Raw genomic sequence first — 23,498 nt, 5'->3', positions numbered from 1 at the left:
GCTCCAAAGCTATTATAACTAATCATTCTTTATATTAACTTTTCTTGTTTATGTTTCTGTTTGGTTTCTCTGTCTCACCTGGATGCTGACTAATGTTATATTCACACAAGTGAATGCTCTGTGTCAGTGAAATCCAGTGAGCTATAGCCACAATGACACAAAGATGAACCTTCAAAGGTAAGGGAAAAAGTCAAGTCCTAGAAAAATACACATAGTATAATTTTATTTATAAAAAGTTCAAAAAACATACAAAGCCAAAAACATGTAAGGGATAAGCCATATGTGGTAAAATTATAAATAACAGGACACAATATCATAAAATTCAAGAAAGCGAGTATCTCTGGAGGAAGAGGAAGAAGGCACAAGGTCAGCAGTACATGGGGGATCCAAAGATACGGGTAAAGTTTCTTTATTAATCTGGTTACGGGCGAGGTTTACCAATGTTCATTTCTTTATTACAGACGGTCCCTGACTTACAATAGTTCAACTTACAATTTTTCATCTTTATGATGGTGTGAAAGGGATACACATATTCTATAGAAACCATACTTCAAATTTTGAATTTTGATCTTTTCCCAGACTAGGGATCTGTAGTACGATGCTCTCTCATGATGCTGGACAGGGGCAGAGAGCCGCAGCTCCCAGTCAGCCATGCGACCATGAGGGTAAACAACCGATACACTTATACCATTCTGTACCCACACAACCATTCTGTTTGTCACTTTGAGTACAGTATTCAATAGATTACAGGAGATATTCAACACTTTATTATAAAATAGGCTTTATGTTAGATGATTTTGCCCAAATATAGGCTGATGTAAGTGTTCTGAGTGCGGTTAAGGTAGGTTAGATGATTTTGCCCAACTGTAGGCTAATGTAAGTATTCTGAGCACATTTATGGTAAGATAGGCTAAGCTATGATGTTCAGTAGGTTAGGTGTATTAATTGCCTTTTCAACTTACCATATTTTCAATTTACGATGGGCTTATTAGGACGTGATCCCAATGTAAGTCTAGGAAGAACTATATTTTTCACTGTACATATATGTTATATATACCTTGCGGTATAAATGAAATATTTGCTAATTTAAAGAAAAGCAATTATCCCCTATGGTATAGAGTGATTATATTTACTTTGCAGTGTGATTAAACTAGAGTTGACCAACTAGTGTGCTAAGATAGCGATCCCCTCAGCCTTGGATGGCTAGGCAGGGCCTAAGGCCTCTGGCTTGGAGCAGCCCTGTGCATTTTCCATGTGTTCTATAACAAACTGATGTTTTCTATGTGTGCAATAACAGGCGTAGGTTCGGAAGTGCTCAATTAGACTTGATTCCCTGATAATCCCACATAAGAGTTTTAAAATATTAGGCTGGTCTCCTTAATTTTAACACTTAGTTCAACTTCAGAATAACCTCCTATAATTATAGAATAAAACTCATCCATTTTCATTTTTTAATCCACAGGGAAGAGAAAAAAGAACACTAAGATATACATATATATACGCACAACTTTATTTTTTACTTTATCAGTGCACCCATCATGATTCCTTCTGAGTGATATACCATACCAAATCAATATGGGTTCTCTGAAGAACCCTCTTAGGCTACTTCTTTCAGAGTCCCTGCTGCAGCCTGCACTGTGAAGGCTGCAATAGAAATCTGTCTCTTCACTTCTCCCCACGCCTTAGAAGGATCCACTTTGCTTTCAATATCAAACAGAGCATCATAGATCCCTGGGAACGACTCCCCTGCATACTTGTTGTGGCTGCTTGGAGCATAGATGACATGCCTGTTGATAAAAATAGTTTGCTGTCTATTAGTTGCCCAAATGATATATACAAGAGAAAAATAGGAGCACTCTACAATCCCTGGATCACATAATTCTGATTTTATGATTTGAATAAGCCACTTGTCAACTAAACTTCCAAGTTCCATCATCTCCAAAGACTACTCTATGAAATATGTGTTAAGTAATTATATTTTGACTTTAAACAGATGACTCAAAGTGGTTCAGAGCAACAAAAATAACAATAGCCAGAACAGCTTGTCACCTACTATGGATCATGTTTGATATTAAAGAATTTGAGTATAAGTTTTCTAATCCTTGAAAGCAAGCTCTACAAAGTTGACATTAGCATTTCAAAGAGGAGGAAATTGAAGTCTGAGGGATTCAGTGATCAGTCTCAGGCACATAGCAAATAGGTGCTGACTTTTCACTATACCACTCTACTCCCAGAAACCTAGCACAATTGTGACTATAAAGTCCTCCTGGGACCAGCCAACCTACTATTGTGTTTTTCTCCTCTTTAAAAAAGAAATCGTTAGAATGGCTAGCTTAAAGCATGAAGAATCATTAAAACCAGTTTTGTAATGTTTAGCGTGACCTAGGCAGAAGGTGGTGTTTCATTGAAGGAGCTAAGCCAGTTCATGTAATGCCCTGGAAGGAAAGGACAGATGCAAAGCAAAGAGATAAAGAAGGACAGAGGACAGTCATGCTGCTGTTGGCAAACCAATCACCTTGTTTGGATGACGCCCTTACAGCAAATTCCCATCCTTTGATGATCCCCAAACAGAAAGATGGGGCCACTGCTGGCTGGTCAATGATCTAGTTTGTCCTGTAAACTTAGTAAGATCAACCTGGGTATAGTTGGTGTTTATCAGAAATAATTACAACTGTCAAAAATTAGAAAAAAACCTAAATGTCAACATCATGAGAGAGAGTAAATAAATATATATTTATTATATATTATATATAATATACATATATTTATTATGTCTTATGTATGTACATAAACACAAAGGTTTTTAAAATGCGAGAGGGGCTAAAATTATATATACCAAAATATAAACATGACTTTATATCTGACTGATAGAATTGGGGAGATTTTTATTTTCTACTTGTGACTTCCTGGATCATCTAAATTTCATACAAGGAACATATATTCTTTTATAAGCAGAAAAAAAAAAAAGAAACTAAAAAGAAAAATATGTAGCAGTCATATTACATTATGGGAAGAAATAATATTTATCACTTACTACATGTATTTTGAAATTTTCCATTTGCTTGCAAGAAATTAAGTATATTTTTTCCACAGTGCAAAAAATAAGAAAAAAATGATACTATAATAGAGTCATATTTTTTTCCTTACCTATAGAAAGGCCTGTCAGGTAATCTTAAAGGATCAATAAATGCTCGTTCCAGAAACTTCAGTCGATCATTCATAATTCTCAGTAATATGAGGCTAAACAAGGAAATGAATACAGTCGTAGCTTCAGGAAAATGTGTACACTACCCAGCAAACTAAAAATTCAGCACAAAACTAAACTAGCTAATATATTTTAAATTCCTATAATATGCAAAATATGAAAATAGAATACCTAGTTACATTTTAAAAATCCTATAAAATACTATTCTGCTGAGGCTTATAAAACCACGGAAACAGTTATAAGTGCCAACGGAAAAAAATGGTAATAACTTTTATTTATATTAAAATAATAATTGATTGATAAACCTAGGTATTTAAATATAGGCTGCCTTTTTTCATCTTAGGTATCCTAATTACCTACTCATTGAAGTAATTTCAATACTGAAATGGGATAGTCTGTTAATGTTTAGTAGGAAATCATACGTATTTATCAAATGACAGCTAATGGTATTTTTATTATTAAAGATAAACCTATCATCATGAACACAAGAGATGGTGTTCACTTCATCCTGTCAACAATTGAATTCCTGCTATGTATCAGACACTCCTGCTTTCACAGAGCTCACAGTCTAAAGGGGGAGGGGAGTGTTATTGTAATAAGAATGACAATTTTTATTTAAAATAAAAATTAAATAATTAAAAATTTATCAACAAGTCTTGAATAGTTCAACAAATTAATTCTGTTATAATTTAATGAACTAATGGGAGACAATCAATACAATAAGGAATAATAAATTACCTTATTTAAAAATTTAATTATTTCAATTTTGTTATATTTTATTTTAATAACAGCTACTATTTACTGATTGATTCCTATGTGCCAATTACTATTCTGAATGTTTATACAATATGTTATTTTTAATCTTCAGAGCAATCCTAGAAGTTAAGCAGGATAAGATCCCATTCCATGGATGAGATAACTAAGACACAGTAGTTAAATAACTTGCCCAAGTTCACAACTAGAAAGTTTTAGAGTAACGTTAAGAGCTCAGTACTATTCTTTCCACTGCACTATACTGAGAAAAGGAAAATAAGAATAAGTAAAGGCCCCACAATTTGGATTTGAGCTATTTTCAACATTCACTTATTTAGCATCAAGAACGCAGGTTTTGTGATAGTATAAAGGTAGACTTTATCTGTGAGCAGTTCACATAAAGTAGTAGACAAGACAAGTGAATGAAACATAATTTCAATAGGATGCTACAGGTTTCTGAGCCAAATCCGTAAAGCATTGCTTACAAACAAAAAATTCACCTAGACACACACACACTCTCAGATGTTCTTGTACACAGCAGGTTCAATTTGAAGTATCCCTGGGAGGTAATGCTCAGAGCACCAGAGTTAAGTTAATGGGATCTTTTCACTCCAGAAGGATGCTGGCCTGCCTAGGGAGACTGGAGGATGATAGGTCTTGAGGTCCACTGCTACATGAGCATGAAGGTACTAGGGAGTCAACTCTCTGTATCCTTTGATGGGTCAAGGGATTGATTCAAGAAAAGCAGGATTCAAGAAGTATCTCTTCCTCAGATTTCACAGTTTGGGTTGAGAAATTCAACATCTAGTTTAATTTACATTAGCCAGAATTTATTAGTATTATATGAGATGCACTGCTCCACGTGTTTTGGGATTTGAAAACATAATATAGAGTCACAAACTGTACCTTAACTATCATTTAGAGCAGATAAGACAAATACAGAAGTACTCAAGGAAATGAAAGCCAAGTGTCCTCGATAACCATACCAACCCATGAGGCAGTTTGCCAGAGGGAGGAAATAGCATTTTTTCAAGGATAGAAAATCAATTTCATAGAATATATGGTGTTTGGGATGTCCTTAAAATTTATTTATCATTATGGATTTTTTTCCCAAATGTAAAAAGTTTGGAAAAGATTGTAAACTATAAGGAAAGAAATCCCCGTATTCACCCCAGGATTACACAATTATGCTAACTGGTTTATTGTAAGTTTTTCTCTATGTTCAATAAAAATGTAATTAAAATATATTTACTATTTTCTATCCTTCTTGTTTGTCACATTTTATTATAAATATTATATTTCCTTTATAATCATCAATTTTAAGATTTAAAAAATGTTCAAATTGGTGGACATCTGATTTTTTTAGTAGTTTCACTCCTCTTAGTGAGTGAATTTCACTCGTCTTAGGTTATTAAGATTGGTTTGAATTATTTAGTGTTATAACTCATATCTTTCTCTGAGAAGCGTTTTTTTTCCTTCCGAACTTGAGACTCTTTCATGAAGAAAAAAATCCAAAAAATGGAAATACTATGGCAAAGTGTAAGAACTCTGTGATGGCTCTCGAAACTGTAGAATATGTATTTATGCTTTTCCAAAGGTTAAAAAATTCACAATGCTATCAGAAAAGCATGAGAGCCTCTGCTTCAGTGTACTGTCTGTAGCAATGTGTACAACCAAGTTTTGAATCATTACTGACTTGATATGAAAATAGTTTACCATTATTTTCCTCTGTATTTTTGAATTAGTGAATCTGAATATTTTTTATATCTGTTTCTGTACAGGTGGTATCTTCTTTTTGAATTATCTTGTCCATTGCCAATATTTCCAACTTTGTTCTTTTGGATTTTCTCATTACTTTTCAAAAAATATTTTTATAATATTCATATTAACCACTTGCTTGTATTTTCTGGAAAAGATGTTTCCCAGTCTTTTATCATTGCTTTTAATTATTAGTTTTCATATTATTAACCATTTTGATATTCTCAAATCTGATCGCATTATCATTTCCCTGTTGCTTCTAACCTTGGAATCTTACTTCCAAGAGATTTCAATTTTTGTTAAAGAATTCTTCTACACCTGTTGCTTATCTTTGCACACAATGTGAAGCAAGATTCTGAATTCACTTTATCAGTTGCTAAAAGAGCTTATACAATGTTATTGCTGAAAGAAATTGCTGAAAGAACACCTTTCTTTCTCCAATGATTTTTGATGTATCCTTCATTACAAATACATCCTTATAATCATGTATTTGCTGTCTATTTTTAGACTGTTTGCTCTTATTTTTCTATGTATCTTGCATCAGTCCTGCTAGAAAACAAAATTCAACCCAGTAAATGTGCAGATTTAATTGGCTTTATTAAGCCGTTCCTGAGTCAGGCAGCATCTCATCCGGCAAGTAGACACGCCTCTACTGATGATGGAAGGTTTTTTTTTTTTAAAGATGCTAGATCTTTTATTTGTTTATTTATTTGTTTTTGTGAGGAAGATCAGCCCTGAGCTAACATCCATACCAATCCCCCTCTTTTTCCTGAGGAAGACTGGCCCTGAGCTAACATCTGTGCTCGTCTTCCTCCACTTTATGTGGGACGCCGCCACAGCATGGCCTGACAAGCGGTGTGTCGGTGCCCGCCAGGGATGTGAACCCGGACCGCCAGCAGCAGAGAGCGTGCTCTTAACTGCTATGCTACGGGGCGGGCCCCAGATCTTTTTTTTTTTAATATGAATGTTTTATTTTATTATTATTATTTTTTTTTAGGAAGATTGGCCCTGAGCTAACATCTGTTGCCAATCTTCCTCTTTTTCTTTTTTTTTCCCCAAAGCCCCAGTACATAGCTGCATATCCTAGTTGTAGGTCCTTCTAGTTCCTCTATGGGGGACACTGCCTCAGAATGGCTTGACGTGTGGTGAGTAGGTCCGCACCCAGGATCCAAACCTGCTAACCACTACTACACCAGGCAGGCCCCATGGAAGGTTTTTATAGGAAGACAGGTGGGGCAAGGGAGCTATTAGCAAAAGAAAAGTAAAGATTGCGGCCGGCCCCATGGCGTAGCGGTTCAGTGCAAGCACTTCGGATCCCCTGTGTGCACCTACGCACCGCTGTGGCGGCCTCCCACATCAAGTAGAGGAAGATGGGCATGGATGTTAGCTCAGGGCCAGTCTTCCTCAGCAAAAAGAAGAGGATTGGCATAGATGTTAGTTCAGGGCTGATCTTCCTCACAAAAAAAGTAAATAAATAAATAAAAGAAAAGAAAGGATTCTTTTTAGGCCAGGACTTGTCCAAAGTGAAAGGCAAATTGTCTTTATCAGGCAAATTGTCCCTTCTTCTGGGGGATGGGGAGGGCCCAAGTGACAGATTACCTTACTGGTACTTGACCAGAAAATTCCAGATGACATTTCTGGGAGAGGTTGAAACTGCAATGAGATCAGGTATCAAGTCTAGATTTGGTATCATGGGCTTTAACACAAGTAATGCCATTTTGACCCTGTGGTTTTCTTTTTAACCGTCCCCAAGGATTTTTAATATTTGTATCATCATAATGTTTAATATACAGCACATGTTCATCCTAAAATTCTACTTTTAAAAAACTTTCTCTAATATTCTCACATTATTTTTCTCTTATCTTAAAATTCTGTTCTAATTATGTTTTACTTTTGTGATTTTACACAGAATGAATCCTAAAGGCTTAACATTTGAAAAAAAAAAAAATAATGGCTTTATAATATTTGCCATTCTGGATAAACAGAATTTTGCTAGGTGGAAGCGGAAACGGGGAACTCTTTGTGGGGGTAATGGCATTAGGAAGAGGGAGAAGGAAGGTGTGCTCTGGAATGAGAGAGTCTGGTTGAAGTACTGTGTACAGGTATTGAAAGAACACGAGATAAAGCTGGAAAAAACTGAGGCCACACAGTGGAGGACCTTCAATGCTAAGGCAGGAATTTTCTAACTAATCAGTTGGTGGTAAAGGAGGCACCAGCATTTCTCAACAGCACAACTGCAATTCAGAATGTCAGAAATAGGTCTGAGAGCTAGGGCAGCCCTGTGGAGAATGTGTTAGAGTGGAGACAGAAAGCAACAAAAAAATATTCCAAAGATATTTCAACAACAAAGAGGTCAACTAGTATTTCTTTTACATTATATCTTTTATATGCATAACTTATATATGTAGAGCATACTTGTTTGTGTCCAAGTCTTGGAGTCTCTCACTGAACTTAGAAGCAATTTCTGTAAAATTCTTCACTGCAGAAAAAAGTGAATCTGAAATAGAAATGAGGCCCAAATAGCATCATTCCATAGTTTAAGCAAAGGGAACAATATAAGATGTTCTCTATTGCATTTTACAAAGTATTTATATTTTGTATATTACAAGATGAGCATCGATGAAATGAAAAATACATTTATAGAGGTAAATAAAATATTTGATCACGTGGAATAGCAATAAATAATAAATTGACCTAAGGTAGGTCACTACAATTTAGAGATTAACAGAAACATACAGATAATGAATTTTGAAAGAGGAAGTGTAGCATACCAAATGACACACTGTATGTTTTCATTTCTTGTGGATGTTGCAGTGAAATAGTATAGATTTTGTCAGCATACTTTCTTAAAACTACAGCATAATCTCGACAGTCAAAAGGGAGCACTATGGAATTGGCTAGTTCAAATACCATCACTCCTCGAACCTGGGCCACAGAGAGGTGATACTTAAAAGTTGCATCATAAAACTTTTCCACCAATTCATATGTTTCATAGACACTGTGATACAGTGGATAGCTGCTGAAATTGTGTATTGCCTAGAAAAGAAATAAAATATATCTCTTGTAAGATAGCTTACAATAAAATGCATAGTACTGTACTCACTATTAATATTAGTAAGACTGTTTTAGTCGGTACCTCAATAAAAAAAAGTGCCTTAATAAACCACTTACTAAAGAGTTAGTAGTATAATATTAAACCCCACACAGGTTTTTACTAATTAAAAAATATGTGGTTGCTGGCCCAGTGGCGTAGTGGTTAAGTTTATGTGCTCCACTTCGGCGGCCCAGGGTTTGCAGGTTCAGATCCCTGACGCCGACCTACACACCGCTCATCAAGCCATGCTGTGGTGGCGTCTCATATACAAAGTAGAGGACTGGCACAGATGTTAGCTCAGGGACCATCTTCCTAAAGCAAAAAAGAGGAAGATTGGCAACAGATGTTACCTCAAGCAAAAAAAGAGAAAGATTGGCAACAGATGTTAGCTCTGGGCCAAACTTCCTCACCAAAATAAAAAAAATGTGTCTATAACATAAACGATATTAAAAAAATTATTTTGGAAAGACTTAATAGTCTTGCCTTTAAGAACACAGGAGATGTGGAAATGTTTCTGAAACAAAGACAAGATAATGATACATTTGAGTAAAAATAATTTAAGACAGAAAATTGTTAGAGGCAAGTAAATAAGCATTATACAATATTACAAAAGATAATGCTACAAATTGTTTAATGGCTGAAATTCCCTGGATGACTAATTCTCTGACAAGCAGTGTGCTCAAGAGTGAAGAGTCTGAGCAGTGAGGGTTTCAGGAGTGGGTCCAAAATCTCACTAAGGAAAGAGAAGGAATGCTTGGACAGGTATAAGAAACCAAGAACATACACAAAAGGCAAGAGGGAAGAGCTTTTCAAACTGTGAATTGCTGATTTACACCTTTTGCCTATTTTTTTAACTGCTTATTTTTCTTTACTGGTATAAAAGAACACTTTATATAGTGGTGTGTTGAAGAGACTGGGCCTCTGGAATCAGACTGCCAGAGTTTGAATCCAGCCAGGCCTCAGGACTTATTACCAAATAACTTTAGGTGGTTATTAACCCAAAGGTTATTAGCTTTTCTTCGTTGTAGTTTTCTCATAAGTAAAATGTAGATAATATTAACATCTACCCTCATCACCATCCCCATCTAACTCTGCCTAACTTCCTGCCCCAGTGGTAAGAGAATGAAGATTTCCTGTCTGGGGAGAATAATTAGCCCAAGAGAAAAGACCTACAGATTCTTAATGTTGGTTGCCTCGCAATGAAGCAACTAGAACAGGCATTCTCCATCCCTATCCTGTGAAGCTTCCCATTCGAGAAGTGCCACCCTTGTGTACAGGGCTTCAGTCAACTTTTCATGCTCTCACTCCTAAAGAAAACAGATTGCCAAAGACAACCAGGCATTGGAAGAAAGCCTTTAACTTGAAAGATACAGACCAAGCACACAAACTAAAATAAAATCAACTCACAGTAAGGAGGTAGTGCAGGGAATGGAGGAAAACTTAAAAAGGATTTCAAGGAAAAATAAAAGATAAAGAAAGATATTCCAGAAAGTAGAAACGGACACAGATAGTGTAGTATAAATGACATTTTCAGACATGCAAAGTCTTCAGATTTCATTCACCCTTTTCAAGAAGTCCCTGAAGGATGTGCTCCAAAAAAAGTAGAGAGTAAATAAGAAAAGGAAGACACAAAATCCAGGAAACAGGAGATCCAAAACAGGAGAGAAATGAAGGTTCTCCCAGATTTCTCAGTGAAGGCAAATTTCACAAGCAAGAGCTGTGCCACAGGCAGAGAGAACAATCAGAGAGCCCAGAGGAGCAGAAGAGCCCAATGGGGGATTGAAATCTGTCAGATCACCTGATGTGTTTGAATATACTAAGAGTTCGAGGTGAGTCAGTTATGGATACATGGAGGAAAAAAAAGGTGTTCAAATCAACGAGTGGAGAACAACTATATACCGAGAAAACTCGATGAGGGAAAGTATTTGGGAGTTGGGAGAAGAAGCAGCGATAAGAGAACTGAATGCCTATCTTCCCTAGTAAGAAGTAAATGGATACTACACAAAAATGAAAAATAAAGAAATAGCAGCATAAGCGTACTATTTATAAACATGCAGACAGATATCAGGGGAAATCAATTAAAAAGTTGAAAGAAGTTTAGTCTGCTGAATAGAATCAGGGGGAAGCATGGAGGTAGGATAAGGGACCAGTTTTTCATTTAAAACACATAGAACCACATGACATTTTATGAACAATGCACCTGTGTTACTTTGATAAAAAAAAAAACTGTAAAATTGTCATTATCATCAGCAGCAACAACAAAAAGAAAAGAATCATGACTTGCATATGTGTTCATTGTTTATTGTGACATTTGTTGTTATAACTTTCATATCTAATGACTGGAGATGTAATGAGATAAAAATCCAAACATTTGCAGGTCTTGATACTGATTAGTTTTGAATGACAACGAGTAGAGCGGAGACAAAGACAATTCCTACATTTCTAGTTAAAGTAACGGGGTGAATGCAATGTCCCCGAGGGAAACAGAAAATATGTTTAAGGGAACACACGGAAGTTCATGTTACAAGGCTCGGATTCCAGATGCAGGAGCTCTCCCATGCAGTAGTAGCACCACCTCTTCAAACTCCTATATTCGCTAGCACTTCAGTGACTTTTTAATTCAGAATTATCTGTTTAGCTAAAATATATTCATAAATAATCTTGAAGAACTTACTGACAGACTTACCCAATTTTTCGTATATCGTGCTCTGCCTGAGGCAATCCCAAGTCTTTGGAAGAACACCTCAAAATCATTACCAGATCCCAACTTGCTAATCCTTTCAGGGATAAAATACAGGATTATTTGAGTAATTTCTTCACTGAGTACAGAGTAAAGATAAGTTAAACTCCATTCTTACTCTTATAAATATAATATTAGATGTATAGCCTTAGACAAACAGCAAAAGAAAAAAAAATTGAGAGGAATACCAATTCTGATCACAAAGTATCTACTTCCATAAGACTATTTTGGATAGGGGTGACCATCATTCTTTGAGTTCCTGGACCCCAAACATGTTGTGGGGGAAGGGGTATTTCCCTACACAAACAATAAGAAATTCTCTGGGACACCATTTGGGTGTCCTACAATTCAACTCAGTTCTGACACTATTTACCCAGAGATAGCATCAAATTTCACAGTTTAAGGGTTCAGTCCTATAAGACTGCCACGCCCACCCCCAGAAGCCAATCACAAGCCCAGATTGTTATCTGTGCTTCTGACCAACTGGCTATAAATCAGAGGTTTTCAGGATCCCCTCCTTGGGTTCGATTAATTTGCTAGAGCAGCTCACAGGACTCAGAGAACTACCTTGCTTACTAGGTCACTGGTTTATTATAAAAGGATAGAACTCAGGAACAGCCAGATGGAAGAGATGCACAGGGCAAGGTATGGGGAAAGGGCACGGAGCTTCCATGCCTTTTCCACGTGTACCAGCCACTCTCCCCAAATCTCCACGTGTTCACCAACCCGGAAGCTCTCCGAACCCCGTCCTTTTGGGTTTTTATGGAGGCTTCATTACACAGTCATGATCAATTAAATCATTGGCCATTAGTGACTGGTTCAACTCCCTGGCCTTCTCCCCTCCCTGGAGGTTCAGGGATGGGACTGAAATTTCCAACCCTCCAATCACCTGGTTGGTTCTCCTAGCAACCAGCCCCCATCCTTAGGTGCATCCAAAAGTCGCTTCGTTACAAGTGAAGCAAAAAACACCTTATCGTTCTCATCCCTTAGGAAATTCCAAGAATTTTAGAGGCTCTGTGCCAGAAATGGGGATGGAGATGAAACACATATTTCTTTTTATAAATCACAGTATCACAATTGTATGTCACTTTTTGAAAAAGATTCATCAAGTTGGAAAATATTTTCCTTCATTAACTTATTTTATCATCTATATTTGTTGCATACAATAAAGTTAAAAGAAGCAGAATTTTTTCAGATAATTCAGATGTAAATCCTATCCTTAAAAATGTAAGTTATTTATACTGTTGATATCTATTATCTCAGACTACTGAGAGATTTATTTCTCTTCCCTTGCCTGTGAAGATACAACCAATAATAAAATTATGTCTATATTTTTCCTAGAGTACCCAAAATATTTGTTAATCGTATGATGTTCAGAAAAAAAGAAAATTTATAGAGTGATTAGGGTCAGAAATATGAGGGGGAATTACTTTCCACCATTACAGCTTTTGACTTATGTACCACATGTATTTATTTCCTCTTCAAAAGAGACCCATTTTTTGATGGCCTGCAAATTTAACTTCAAATATTTTGTTTGTAAACCTAAGCATTGCTTTTCCTTTATCAGACGTTAGAGAATTTTGAAAAATTAAATGTTTATTATTAATGATTGAAAGAAAATATCCTTACATTTTCAACACAATCCCATACTGAATTCAGTAGAAAGTTCTGTGCTTGTTTACCTGGGTATGCCACTGAACTCGGGGGAAGGACTTTTCTCGTTCCAGCTCTCATACAGAGATTTGCCTTCAAAGCCGTTGTCGGGGCTTTGGAGCTACACAAGTTAAAAAAAAGAATACCTACAAATCAGATGTTTTAAAATCTAAATGTCCATTAACCAGAGAATGAATAACTAAACTATATTCAGCAAAACAAGGGAAGCAATCCATACATTAGCAGTCATCAAGAATTACAATGTTTCTGACAATAGGGGAAAATCTCATATTATTATGTATAAGTGCAGCTGTTATTAAAAATACATGGGGCGTACAGAAAAGAAAGCTACACCAAATTATTACCAAGGCATCGTATTCAAACAAATGGTCATATAATAAGATTTTTTTGGTCTCTTTTTCTGAATTGCGGGAGGCTACTCTTAAAAATATATATTTCTCCTCCTCTTATAAAAAAGAAAATGGAAAGAAGCAAACTGGTTAAGGGAAGGTGTTTCTTTCAATATTGCTTCTTGCCAGTAAGGTTGGCCAAGTCAATAAATAATACATAATAAAACAAACACGTTAATATTTTATTTAATTAATTGTGTATTTATTGTAATTGTGCTAAACACTGGGTTTTCGATACATTTTCTGGTTTTACAGAGGAGAAAACTAAGGGCGTAAAATATGACCTACTATTGAATTCTAGTCTCAGCATTAGATGTTATGCCAAAAACATCTAGCAAGCTAAACTTTAATTAACGTTCCAATTCATAGGGAATTGAATACTATATGGTATACAATGTTTTTATATTTAATAAAAGAGCTATGTACTATTTTTCAATGAATTCAGTTCAAAAAAGTTTATACAGCACCTACATTGCTTAAGGCTTTTTGTAGATGCCAGGGATACAATGTTCAATAAGTGGGAACTGTAATACAAATGTGGAATTCAGTGGGGTAGGTGCTATCATAGAAGTATGTGCAAAGGTCACGGGAACACAAATCAATTTGCGTAAGCATGAGGAGAGAGTCAGAAGTTAAGTCAACATCTTGTAAAATGTAAAATTTATAAAAAAGCAATAAATAAAGCAACAAAATAATTTCACTTAAGCTTATAAATTTGCACAGAACTTTGTTGTAAGGAACAGTATGACTCCATTTATTCTAAGAAATGCAAATTTGCAATAGTGTAGAAGTATATTGTTAAATTCTCAGTTTATTACTAAAATTTGAAATGCTGCAAATCATTCTCCCAAAACAAACAAAACAGAATAAAACAAAACCAGAAATTGTCAAGCATCACATAATTTCGAATCTGACCTACTGAGTAGTGTTTTTGCAATTGTTCCATGACGCCACCAACACAGGCAGTAAACAAATATAACCGCCGAGCTTCCTGAGCATTTACCTTAAATTACATGAATGGTGGAATTCTCTGAAATATTCTGTTTCAGGTGTTTAATTATTATACATTTCATGGAAATTGGTACAATTTCAGGCAAACGATGGAGCCCTTAAGGGGCACTATGAATAGGTTTTTTTCAAATTAATTTTTTCTATTACTACAGGAGGAGTTAAGTTATAAAACTATAGTCCATGCTTTTGAAACCAAAGCTTAATGATATTTAGGTTTTATTTTAAATACCTATACCAGAGGGAAATAATTGCATTTTTCTTGGTAATTACATTTCAATTGGTAATTATATTAAATGGGCAAGTCTTTTTTCCTTTCCAGTTCAAATCAGGTAATTGGCAGCAAACAGCGAAAATCTGCCACACAAAAACTCCTTCCTCATGACTCACTTTAGGACCAGTGGATTTATGGGGCAGGAGCACTGAAGTGAAGAGCTGCCTGTCAGTCCTATAAGAATTCAGGCACCACCTCTCCGCCAGGTTCAGTACCTTGTGCTGCTGTCAGAATTAAGATAACTTTAGCTGTCAGCCCAGCCCAGTGGCTCAGTGGATTGCAGCCCAAGGCAGGAAGCCAGGGAGTGGGGTACATGGTCTCACCCAGCCTCTGCCCACAGATGATTCACCCCTGGGAGTCAGCACTGGTGTTTTTAGACATATTCTTTCCCAATCAGTTAGAAACTTGAACTCTTCCTGTCGCCCGAATTAGTTGGTATCATTACATTTAGTTAAACCAGAGGACCAAGTCCTGGTTCATCTCCTGTACAGGTTATGTGACTTCGGTGGCTAATGTTTTCTGAGCTCAGTATCCTTGTTCTCAAAATGGGGATGGTAGACACAATGCTACCCAAAGGCTGCGTCAGAGTGGTGTGGGAAATGGGGTAACATGTGTAAACAGTTTATTAGATATAATGTTCTACGGAGTGGACATTTGCTATATCAAAGAAGGCAACAAGTTATAAAACAACACAGATGTTTAATATAATAATGGTACCTCAAAAAAACCTCATTTGTAGAACTTAGATTTTCTTAAATTATATGTAACTATTTTTACAGGAACCCCTGTGCTTGACTGAAAGAGCCGCTGCAGGCAAGGAGAGGGGAGGGGGAGAATGCTCCAAGGCGGAAAAGGTGACATCTGCATTTCTTGTGGTGTTTGCCTAGAGCTGGTCCTTCTCAATGTGAAGAGATCAGACGTTCAGGCTGGGAAGGTTCAGAAAAACCAGGTCTAATTAAGCGGAGCATCTGAGTCTTGCAGGAAAAAAGCCAGAAATGCCTCTGGGCCTGAGTAGCTAGGTCCCTGGCTTCAATTCCATTTCTAGGGTAAAAGAGGAAAAAGCTGTGTGGAGATCAGTAGCAATGCTGCCCACTCTCTCGGTCAGTTCTTTCATCAATTGACATTATAGGATATGGAAGAAAAAAGGAAATCAACTTACCATTTTTTTTTTGGAACCACTTGTAAGCCAGGCATTTTATAAGCACTAAATCTAATCTTCTCTTACATCCTATAAGATTGTAATTTTGTTCCCAGTTCATGAATGTATAGATGAGGAAATGGATGAGTAAAGAGATTTTTATTTTAACCAATGCCATCTTTTGTAACAGAAAATTCAGAATGTTAGCCTCTATTTATCTAGTTTTTGTGCTTTTCTGCCTCTTACTGACTAGACTTACTGGTCCTTCTTCTCTGCCTGACTGTGAGTGTTGCAAAGTCAGGAATTGAAACTTTCATCTCTGTATCCCATGCCACTAAGACAAGGCTTAAAAACAGTAGATGCTAAATAAATTTGACAATACACGATTTAAAAGCACGATCAAAAGCAGAGGTATAAAAATCATAAGTACTGCCTTTATTTTCTGATACAGTAATTGTATGCTTATAAAAATATTTGTAAGTACTGAAGTATTTCACTGAGACATCAACAAATATGATACACTCTCAAAACTCAACTGTTTTCATGCATACAGGCTATAACTACAGTTGTAGGTGATGCTAATGTCAATGAAAACAAAAACGAAATAGGAATGTTTAGAAAAGAAAAGAATAGTGAGGTGGTACTGGCTTTAAAGGGGCTTTCAAGAATATCAGTAAACCAAAATAATTGAAGCATGTGGTCCCAGTACATGACTTCACAGATAGATCAGTGATCAGTGGAAAATATGGTTCTATTTATACACACACATGTAATGTAATACATACAAATTAGAGGCATGTTAAAAATGTGATTCACTTGTACCTGGAGCATTGAGAAGTGAGAGGGACAAAAACCAAATATATTCAGACATGACAGGGAAAATTAGTACCTAGAGTCAAACGGGACTGATACTAACAAGCATCAAATTCAAATGAAAAAAGTGAGGTTTTAAAATTTAATTTCTAATTTTTGAAATCAGCTAGAAAAATCTCATTGACAACTAAGAGATAAATGTGCACATAGAAATGCTGCTGCCCACATCACCCTGCCCACTCCTAAGATAGAGAACGGCCAACTCCTTAATTCTGAGACTAGGGAGAGATATCAGGAATTTGACAACATTTCTAAAGGCGACTATTCTACCTGCAAGCAATCAAAACTTCCCCTCCCCAGCTCCAGCGCACGAGTGCTGAGGGACAGTTCCACAGAGAAGGCAGAGGTCACAGGCTCCGGGGTGTCCCCTACCACCTCTGGCAGGCAGAAGATGAGGACAGCAAAATTTCTCACATCAGGAAACTCAGTCTAGTCCAGTGTGCCCCTCACAGCCCAATCACCTCGTTATTGATTCCAAGAGCCTTAATTGCATGGAGTTTCTCTGGGAGTGGAGTTGGGGTTAAGAGGGGAACCAGAAAGTTCTGCACAAGATCCCTTTTTTCCAACCAATTCTATTTTGTATTGGGGAGGTAAAGAAAGAGGGAAGGAGATGAAAAAGGAGAGGGAGAAGAGCCCTTCAATTTGATGTAGACGCCCTGCCCTTCTGCTGCACAGCTCGCTGTACTGCCCGGTAGGGTGTGAACAAAGTCAGTTGGAGTCTGAGTCAGAGTGGTCCCCTGAGGAAGAGGAGCTGGACTCACTGCCCTCAGCCTCCCAATCTTCATCTTCATCCTCACTGCTGGAGTCTGAGGAGTTCCTGCCTTCCTCCTCTTCCCCATCTTCCTTATTTTCTTCTGATCTCGGTGAGGCATGAAAAATTCCCCCAACAGACTCTGGTGATTCTGTCTCTGGAGCCCGCAGCCCCTGCTCCTCTCCAAGGCCTTCTTGAGGACTCCTTGCTGATGGGGACTGCGGATCCATCCGTCTGATCTTGGGGTCCGGGCCTCCCTTCATGCTCATGTTCCTACGCTTAGCATAGGTTGCTTCTCTGTATTCAGCGTATTCTTCAGGAGACAGACTCTTGAGCCAGTGATCCAGGTCCACCTTGTACTGTTTCTGCAGCTCCTCAGCCTGCTTCTTGTAACGCTCCTTCTGGCTCTGCGGGATGCGCTGCCAGCGTCTGCCAATCTCCACCATGCGACCCCTCAGGGGCATGGCCTGTAGCTCCCTACTCAGCCACAAGTCCTGGTAGAACTTCTGGTATCCGTGCATGGGGGGCTTCTGGGGCTCTCCACGGAATTTCATCTGCTTGGAAAAACAGTTCTCTGGGGAAGACTTCACTTCTTTCACATTTCCCTGAAACTTCTTTTGGGCTTTGGTTGGGCCCCTCTTGGGCATATCAGATTTCTTGGGGTTCTGAACTAGATCAGGGTGGTCTTCCCTGAATCGAGCCAGTTTCTCCTCAAACTCCTGTTTCTCCTTTTGGAAATCTTGACTATATTTCAGCTTCGTCTGCTCTGGGAGCTCCCTGGACTCCTCAGACAGGAGCTTGGTCAGCTCCTGGTTGCTCAGCTTGGGGTGCATTTGGGAGTACTGGGCCCGCTTCTCCCTGAAGAAGCGCAGGTAAGCAGTCAGGGACTTCTTGGGGAAGTCAGGATGTTTCTTGCGTCTTTTGCTTTTGGAGAGATTTTTAGCATCTTCCTTAGCTTCCAGGACTAATTCTTTCAAAGTGCGACATTTTCTCAAGTTATAAGAAATCTCTAACCATTTGAGTTTGCACATTTCTCCAGAAAAATCTTTAAAAGCTACTTTTCCCCAGTTCATCTGTGACTGGGTGGTTCTGAATGTGTGTCTATCATTGGATGGAAGGTTATTGTCCATGCGTTCCAGTAATTTCTCAATGTCTTCTTTGCACCAGTGGTCTTGGCTTTCAGGCAATGCCATTTCTGGGTCTTAGGGCCACTTGTATGGTCCCAGCAGTTCAGACACCTCTGCAGGATCTCAAACTTCCTCACTCTCAATACTCAGCAGGTGAGTTATTTCTGGAAGTCCTGCAGTGTGTGTGATTCTATGGTTCTGAGGAGAAAAAGAAGGAAAGTTACTCTGCAACGTGACAAATGAGAAAATCACACCCCACATGGGATATGTCCTTTCTATAATTTACTACTCTTCAGGACAACTAGCCCAACTTCTGAGTTGAGATTAATGTGAGCATTAACATGCTTCATTTGCACTATTAACAATCTTCAATCCCCATCCCAGCATACTTTCCCATCAATCTCACCACAGCTTGCCTTAACCACAAATGAGCAAAACAAATGACCAGCAACTCACTCAAGAGACATAGGATAAGAGAAACGGTAGAGAGTGAAAACTATTAAAATAAAATGGAAAGCCCTCAAAAGAAAGGACTGTAAATCAACAATGAGATCCCACTAGACAGCTATTGAAATGGCCAAAATCCAAAACTGACAGCACCAAATACTGGCAAGGATGTGGAGTAACAGGAACTCTCATTCATTGCTGATGGGAATGTGAAACGGTACAGCCATTTTGGAAAACAATTTGGTGGTTTCTTAAAACACTAAACCTGCTCTTACCATATAATCCAGCAATCACGCTTTTTGTATTTGCCCAGAGTAGTTGAAAACTTATGTCGGGGTGTTTATAGCAGCTTTATTCATAATTGTCAAAACTTGCAAGCAACCGAAATACCCTTAGGTGGGTGAGTGGATAAATAAATTGTGGTACATCAAGACAATGGAATATTGTTGAGTGACAAAAAGAAATGAGCCATCAAGCCAGCAAGAGACATGGAGGAAACTTGAATACATATTACTAAGTGAAAGAAGTCAATCTGAAAAGGCTACATACTCCCTGAGTCCAACTGTATGACATTCTGGACAAGGTAAAACTATGGAGACAGAAAAAAGATCAGTGGTTGCCAGGGGTTGAGGTTCGGGTGACTGATGAATAGGTGATCAGAGATGATTTGTAGGGCAGTGAAACTATTCTGTGTACTGTACAAGTGGGTACACATCACTGTACTTTTGTTAACTTTAGGATGTACACAGCCAAGAGTGAACACCAATGTAAACTGTGGACTTTCGGTGATAATGATGTGTCAATATAGGTTCATCGATTGTAACAAATATCCCCGTCTAGGGCAGAATGTGACAATGCGGGAAGCTGTGTACACGTATATTGGGGGGGCGGCAGGAGGCATATGGCAATGCTCTGTACTTTCTGCTCCATTTTGCTATGAATCTAAGCTTCTCTAAAAAAATAAAGTGTGTAAAGAAAGGAGAGGACGCACTCCATAGGGCCCTGAGCAGAGCCACATACTAAGGATAGTCCAGATGGCCAAGATTGAATGTGCAATTGAGGAGCTAGAAACAGAAATGAGACAAGTCAAGGAGACCCTCCGGATGTGCAACCAACTGTGATCTCTTTAGGAGATAGTCATCAAAATTTTATCCTTAATTAAGTGACTGAGTTACAGATTCTTCTGTGCTTGTACAGAGGAATAAATGCTTTCTAAGCAACCATACTTTTTCTGCCTTTAAATGGCAACGATTTAATGAGAATGATAGAACATTTCCTCTTTTTATTTGGTTAACTATTACTGGTATTTAGGACACAGTGAAAGTTTTACTTCCCTCAGAAAACTCCCCACAAAATACCTGATACCTCCTAGAACTTAAACCAGTGGAAGATCTGATAACTACTATTTCCTCATGTCCTTTATCCATCTTTTCTTTTGTAATCTATTATCTCTGGTACATGACCAGATCACACCCCAAATACTCACAAGAGCTCCTTGAATAGTCTGTTTAGGAGACTCTTTTATTCTCAGACTAAGCCCACGCAGACATATTGAAATAAAAAAGTGGAAAATTATATAAAATTGCCTTTAGAAATGAAATGTGGAATATTTGGAATCTGTATCTAGGGAGGAGGAATTGCTCTCTTTCCAATTATTCTAAAAGATATGATGATGTGTTTAAAGCAACAGAAATGGAAATGCAATTGTGTTGTTGGGGGTGCTTTCATAAGCCAGGCATTTTTCCAAATGTTTTACACTCGTTATTACCCCATGACATAGATGAGGAAACTAAAAACACTAAGATAGTTTATGTTACTTACATAAATTATAGAGATGTTCAAGAAAATATATTAAAAAAATACGAAAATTTAAAAAGAATCATTCATGTTTTTTGAGGAATCTCCATACTGTTTTCCATAGTGGCTGCACCAGTTTGCACCCCCACCAGCAGTGTGTGAGAGTTCCCTTCTCTTCACATCCTCTCCAACACTTGCTGTTTCCTGTCTTGTTAATTATAGCCATTCTGACAGGCATGAAGTTATATCTCATTGTAGTTTTGATTTGCATTTCCCTGATAATGATGTTGAACATCTTTTCATGTGCCTGTTGGCCATCTGTATATGGGGAGGAGGGTGAAAGGGATGATTAGGCACATGTGTGGTGATGGATTGTAATTAGTATTTGGGTGGTGAACACGGTGTAATCTATGCAGAAATAGAAGTATAATGATGTACACCTGAAATTTATACAATGTTATAAACCAGTGTTATCACCATAACAAAAGTCAAATAAATAAATAAATAAAAAGAACAATTCAGAAAACAGAAGAGATCTTTGTATTAGATATAACATAGCAGAAATTAAAACTCAATGGAAGATTAGGAAAATAAAACTGAAAGGTAGAATGACAACTTAAAAAGTTGTAAAATAGATGCTATCACTTGGGAAAGCAGGAGACAATCTAACACAGATAGTTGAGGAGATATTGGTAAAGGGGATACTAACAATCTTGTCAGTAATGTGAAGGAACCTACATGGAGCTGAGGTACCAAAGTCTAGCAACAGTGGGAAGCTGAACCTGAACGGGGGCAAACAACCTCCAGATGAAATTGAGGGACGACAGACAGGTGTTTGTATATCCAGAGAAGAGCTTTTCAGTTCAGAGAGTTTGAGGATGAGTGTCTGATCAGTTTAGAGAAAGTAGAGGCAAGAAAGGTAAGAATTGCAGGATGGAGAAATGTTATAAGAAAAAGGAAATGTAATCACAGTACACCTCATGGCTCAGGTATGATTTTCATTATATCTAGAGGTAGTAATTGATATAATAATTCATCTAACAAAAAATACAATGGGAAGATGAGGGGAAAACAAGTGTATACGTGTGTGTTGGGGGGGTCAAGGTGGTAAAGAGCTAAATATTTCATTGTTTGTAAAGTCAATAGACATTATTTACATTAAGAAATATTGGAATAAGCATAATAAAAATAATCAGATAGAGTAGGACAGGGACTCTCTGTGTTGGTAGAGACACAAAGGTGAAGAAGACATATCTTTCATCAGAAGCTCATAGATATGAACAAATAAAATATCCATAGAAAGTGACCATTACGGAGAAATGTGCAGGTCCTTGAGGAGCTGATAGGGGGAAGCACTTCTCTGCATTTTGCCTTCTGCACTAATACACAAAAATTATCTTTTTACCAGCCATTGATAGAACAATCTGAGAAAAAAATGATTACACACATGCACACACAGTACATTTACGCTAAGCAAATCAGTTATTTTCAATGTTCTGTTTTATTCTATAAAAATACTCGCTCCTGTCTATTCCTAACACAAAATAATTGATTACCATTAGATTAATTTTTGTTTAGCTATAACTTCCAGTTCTGAGAAGTCTAACAATTGAATTTTCTCTTCTCTTTGATGTTAACACCTTTGCATTTAAGTGACCTTGAGACAAAGAGTATCCACCGGTGGAATAGGAGACCAATATATTTAATATATTACCGGTGATATCAGACTTCCTATACCATCCAAAGTGTTTTCACATGTGGCAATATGTAAATCTCAAGTTAAAATGACAACCAGTGCGTCTAATATATTGGGCTTTAAAATAAATGACGGGAGGCCGTGGAAATTCCCACTTGTAGACCAGAGAGAGTGAGGAATTTCCTCTGCTGTCTGGTGTTCCCTGTGCCACCAGTGGTGCCTTTTCACGGCCATCATCAGTTACTTGATGGTCACTGGTCACTTTAAAGTCCAAGGCTGCAATCTTAAGTTCCTAAAGAAATATTACTCTTCACATTCTACAACAAGGTTTTCCAATTAAGTTTTAGATATCATTCCAAATAAAAAAAACTACATTATATTTAGTATTTCCCGTTCAGAAATTGACAGTCTATTTTTACAACAAAGAAATCATAAAATAACAGAAACAATCATACCCATTTATAAATTTCAAACAATTATAGATATTAAAATTCTATAGCTCCAGAGTAAACTGAAAGTAATTACACAATTTTTATTAACTAGGCACATTTTGGCTGCTTTGGAAAGTCTGAAGTCTGCTGACAGTTCAATTAAAATTCCTTTGTATTTTTTTTTATTATTTATTCATTTTGTGAGGAAGATTAGCCCTGATCTAATATCTGCTGCCAATCCCTGTCTGTTTGCTGAGGAAGATTGGCCCTGAGCTAACATCTGTGCCCATCTTCCTCTACTTTATGTGGGATCCCTGCCACAGCATGGCTTGACAAGCGGTGC

At 37.4% G+C, this 23,498-nt stretch overlaps 2 protein-coding genes across 2 annotated transcripts; both read right to left on the bottom strand.

The window, feature by feature from the left end:
- Window positions 1-8,112: 8,112 nt before the first annotated feature.
- On the bottom strand, window positions 8,113-14,559 carry LOC131408996 (putative N-acetylated-alpha-linked acidic dipeptidase). Its single transcript, XM_058546215.1, has 5 exons — window positions 14,533-14,559; window positions 13,233-13,324; window positions 11,497-11,587; window positions 8,488-8,752; window positions 8,113-8,213 (listed from the first exon to the last, which is right to left on the bottom strand). Exons 1-5 carry the CDS (start codon window positions 14,557-14,559, stop codon window positions 8,113-8,115), a joined length of 576 nt encoding a protein of 191 aa, XP_058402198.1.
- Window positions 14,560-17,549: 2,990 nt separating this feature from the next.
- Window positions 17,550-18,850, bottom strand: LOC131408553 (upstream-binding factor 1-like protein 1). Its single transcript, XM_058545430.1, has one exon. The coding sequence runs from the start codon at window positions 18,848-18,850 to the stop codon at window positions 17,615-17,617; it is 1,236 nt and encodes a 411-aa protein (XP_058401413.1). The 3' UTR covers window positions 17,550-17,614.
- Window positions 18,851-23,498: the final 4,648 nt, after the last annotated feature.

This window comes from Diceros bicornis, chromosome 7, assembly GCF_020826845.1.
Source record: "Diceros bicornis minor isolate mBicDic1 chromosome 7, mDicBic1.mat.cur, whole genome shotgun sequence".
NCBI classification, from domain to species: Eukaryota; Metazoa; Chordata; class Mammalia; order Perissodactyla; family Rhinocerotidae; genus Diceros; species Diceros bicornis.
The sequence above is the reverse complement of the archived record's forward strand: the minus strand, read 5'-3'. Positions and strand labels throughout refer to the sequence as shown.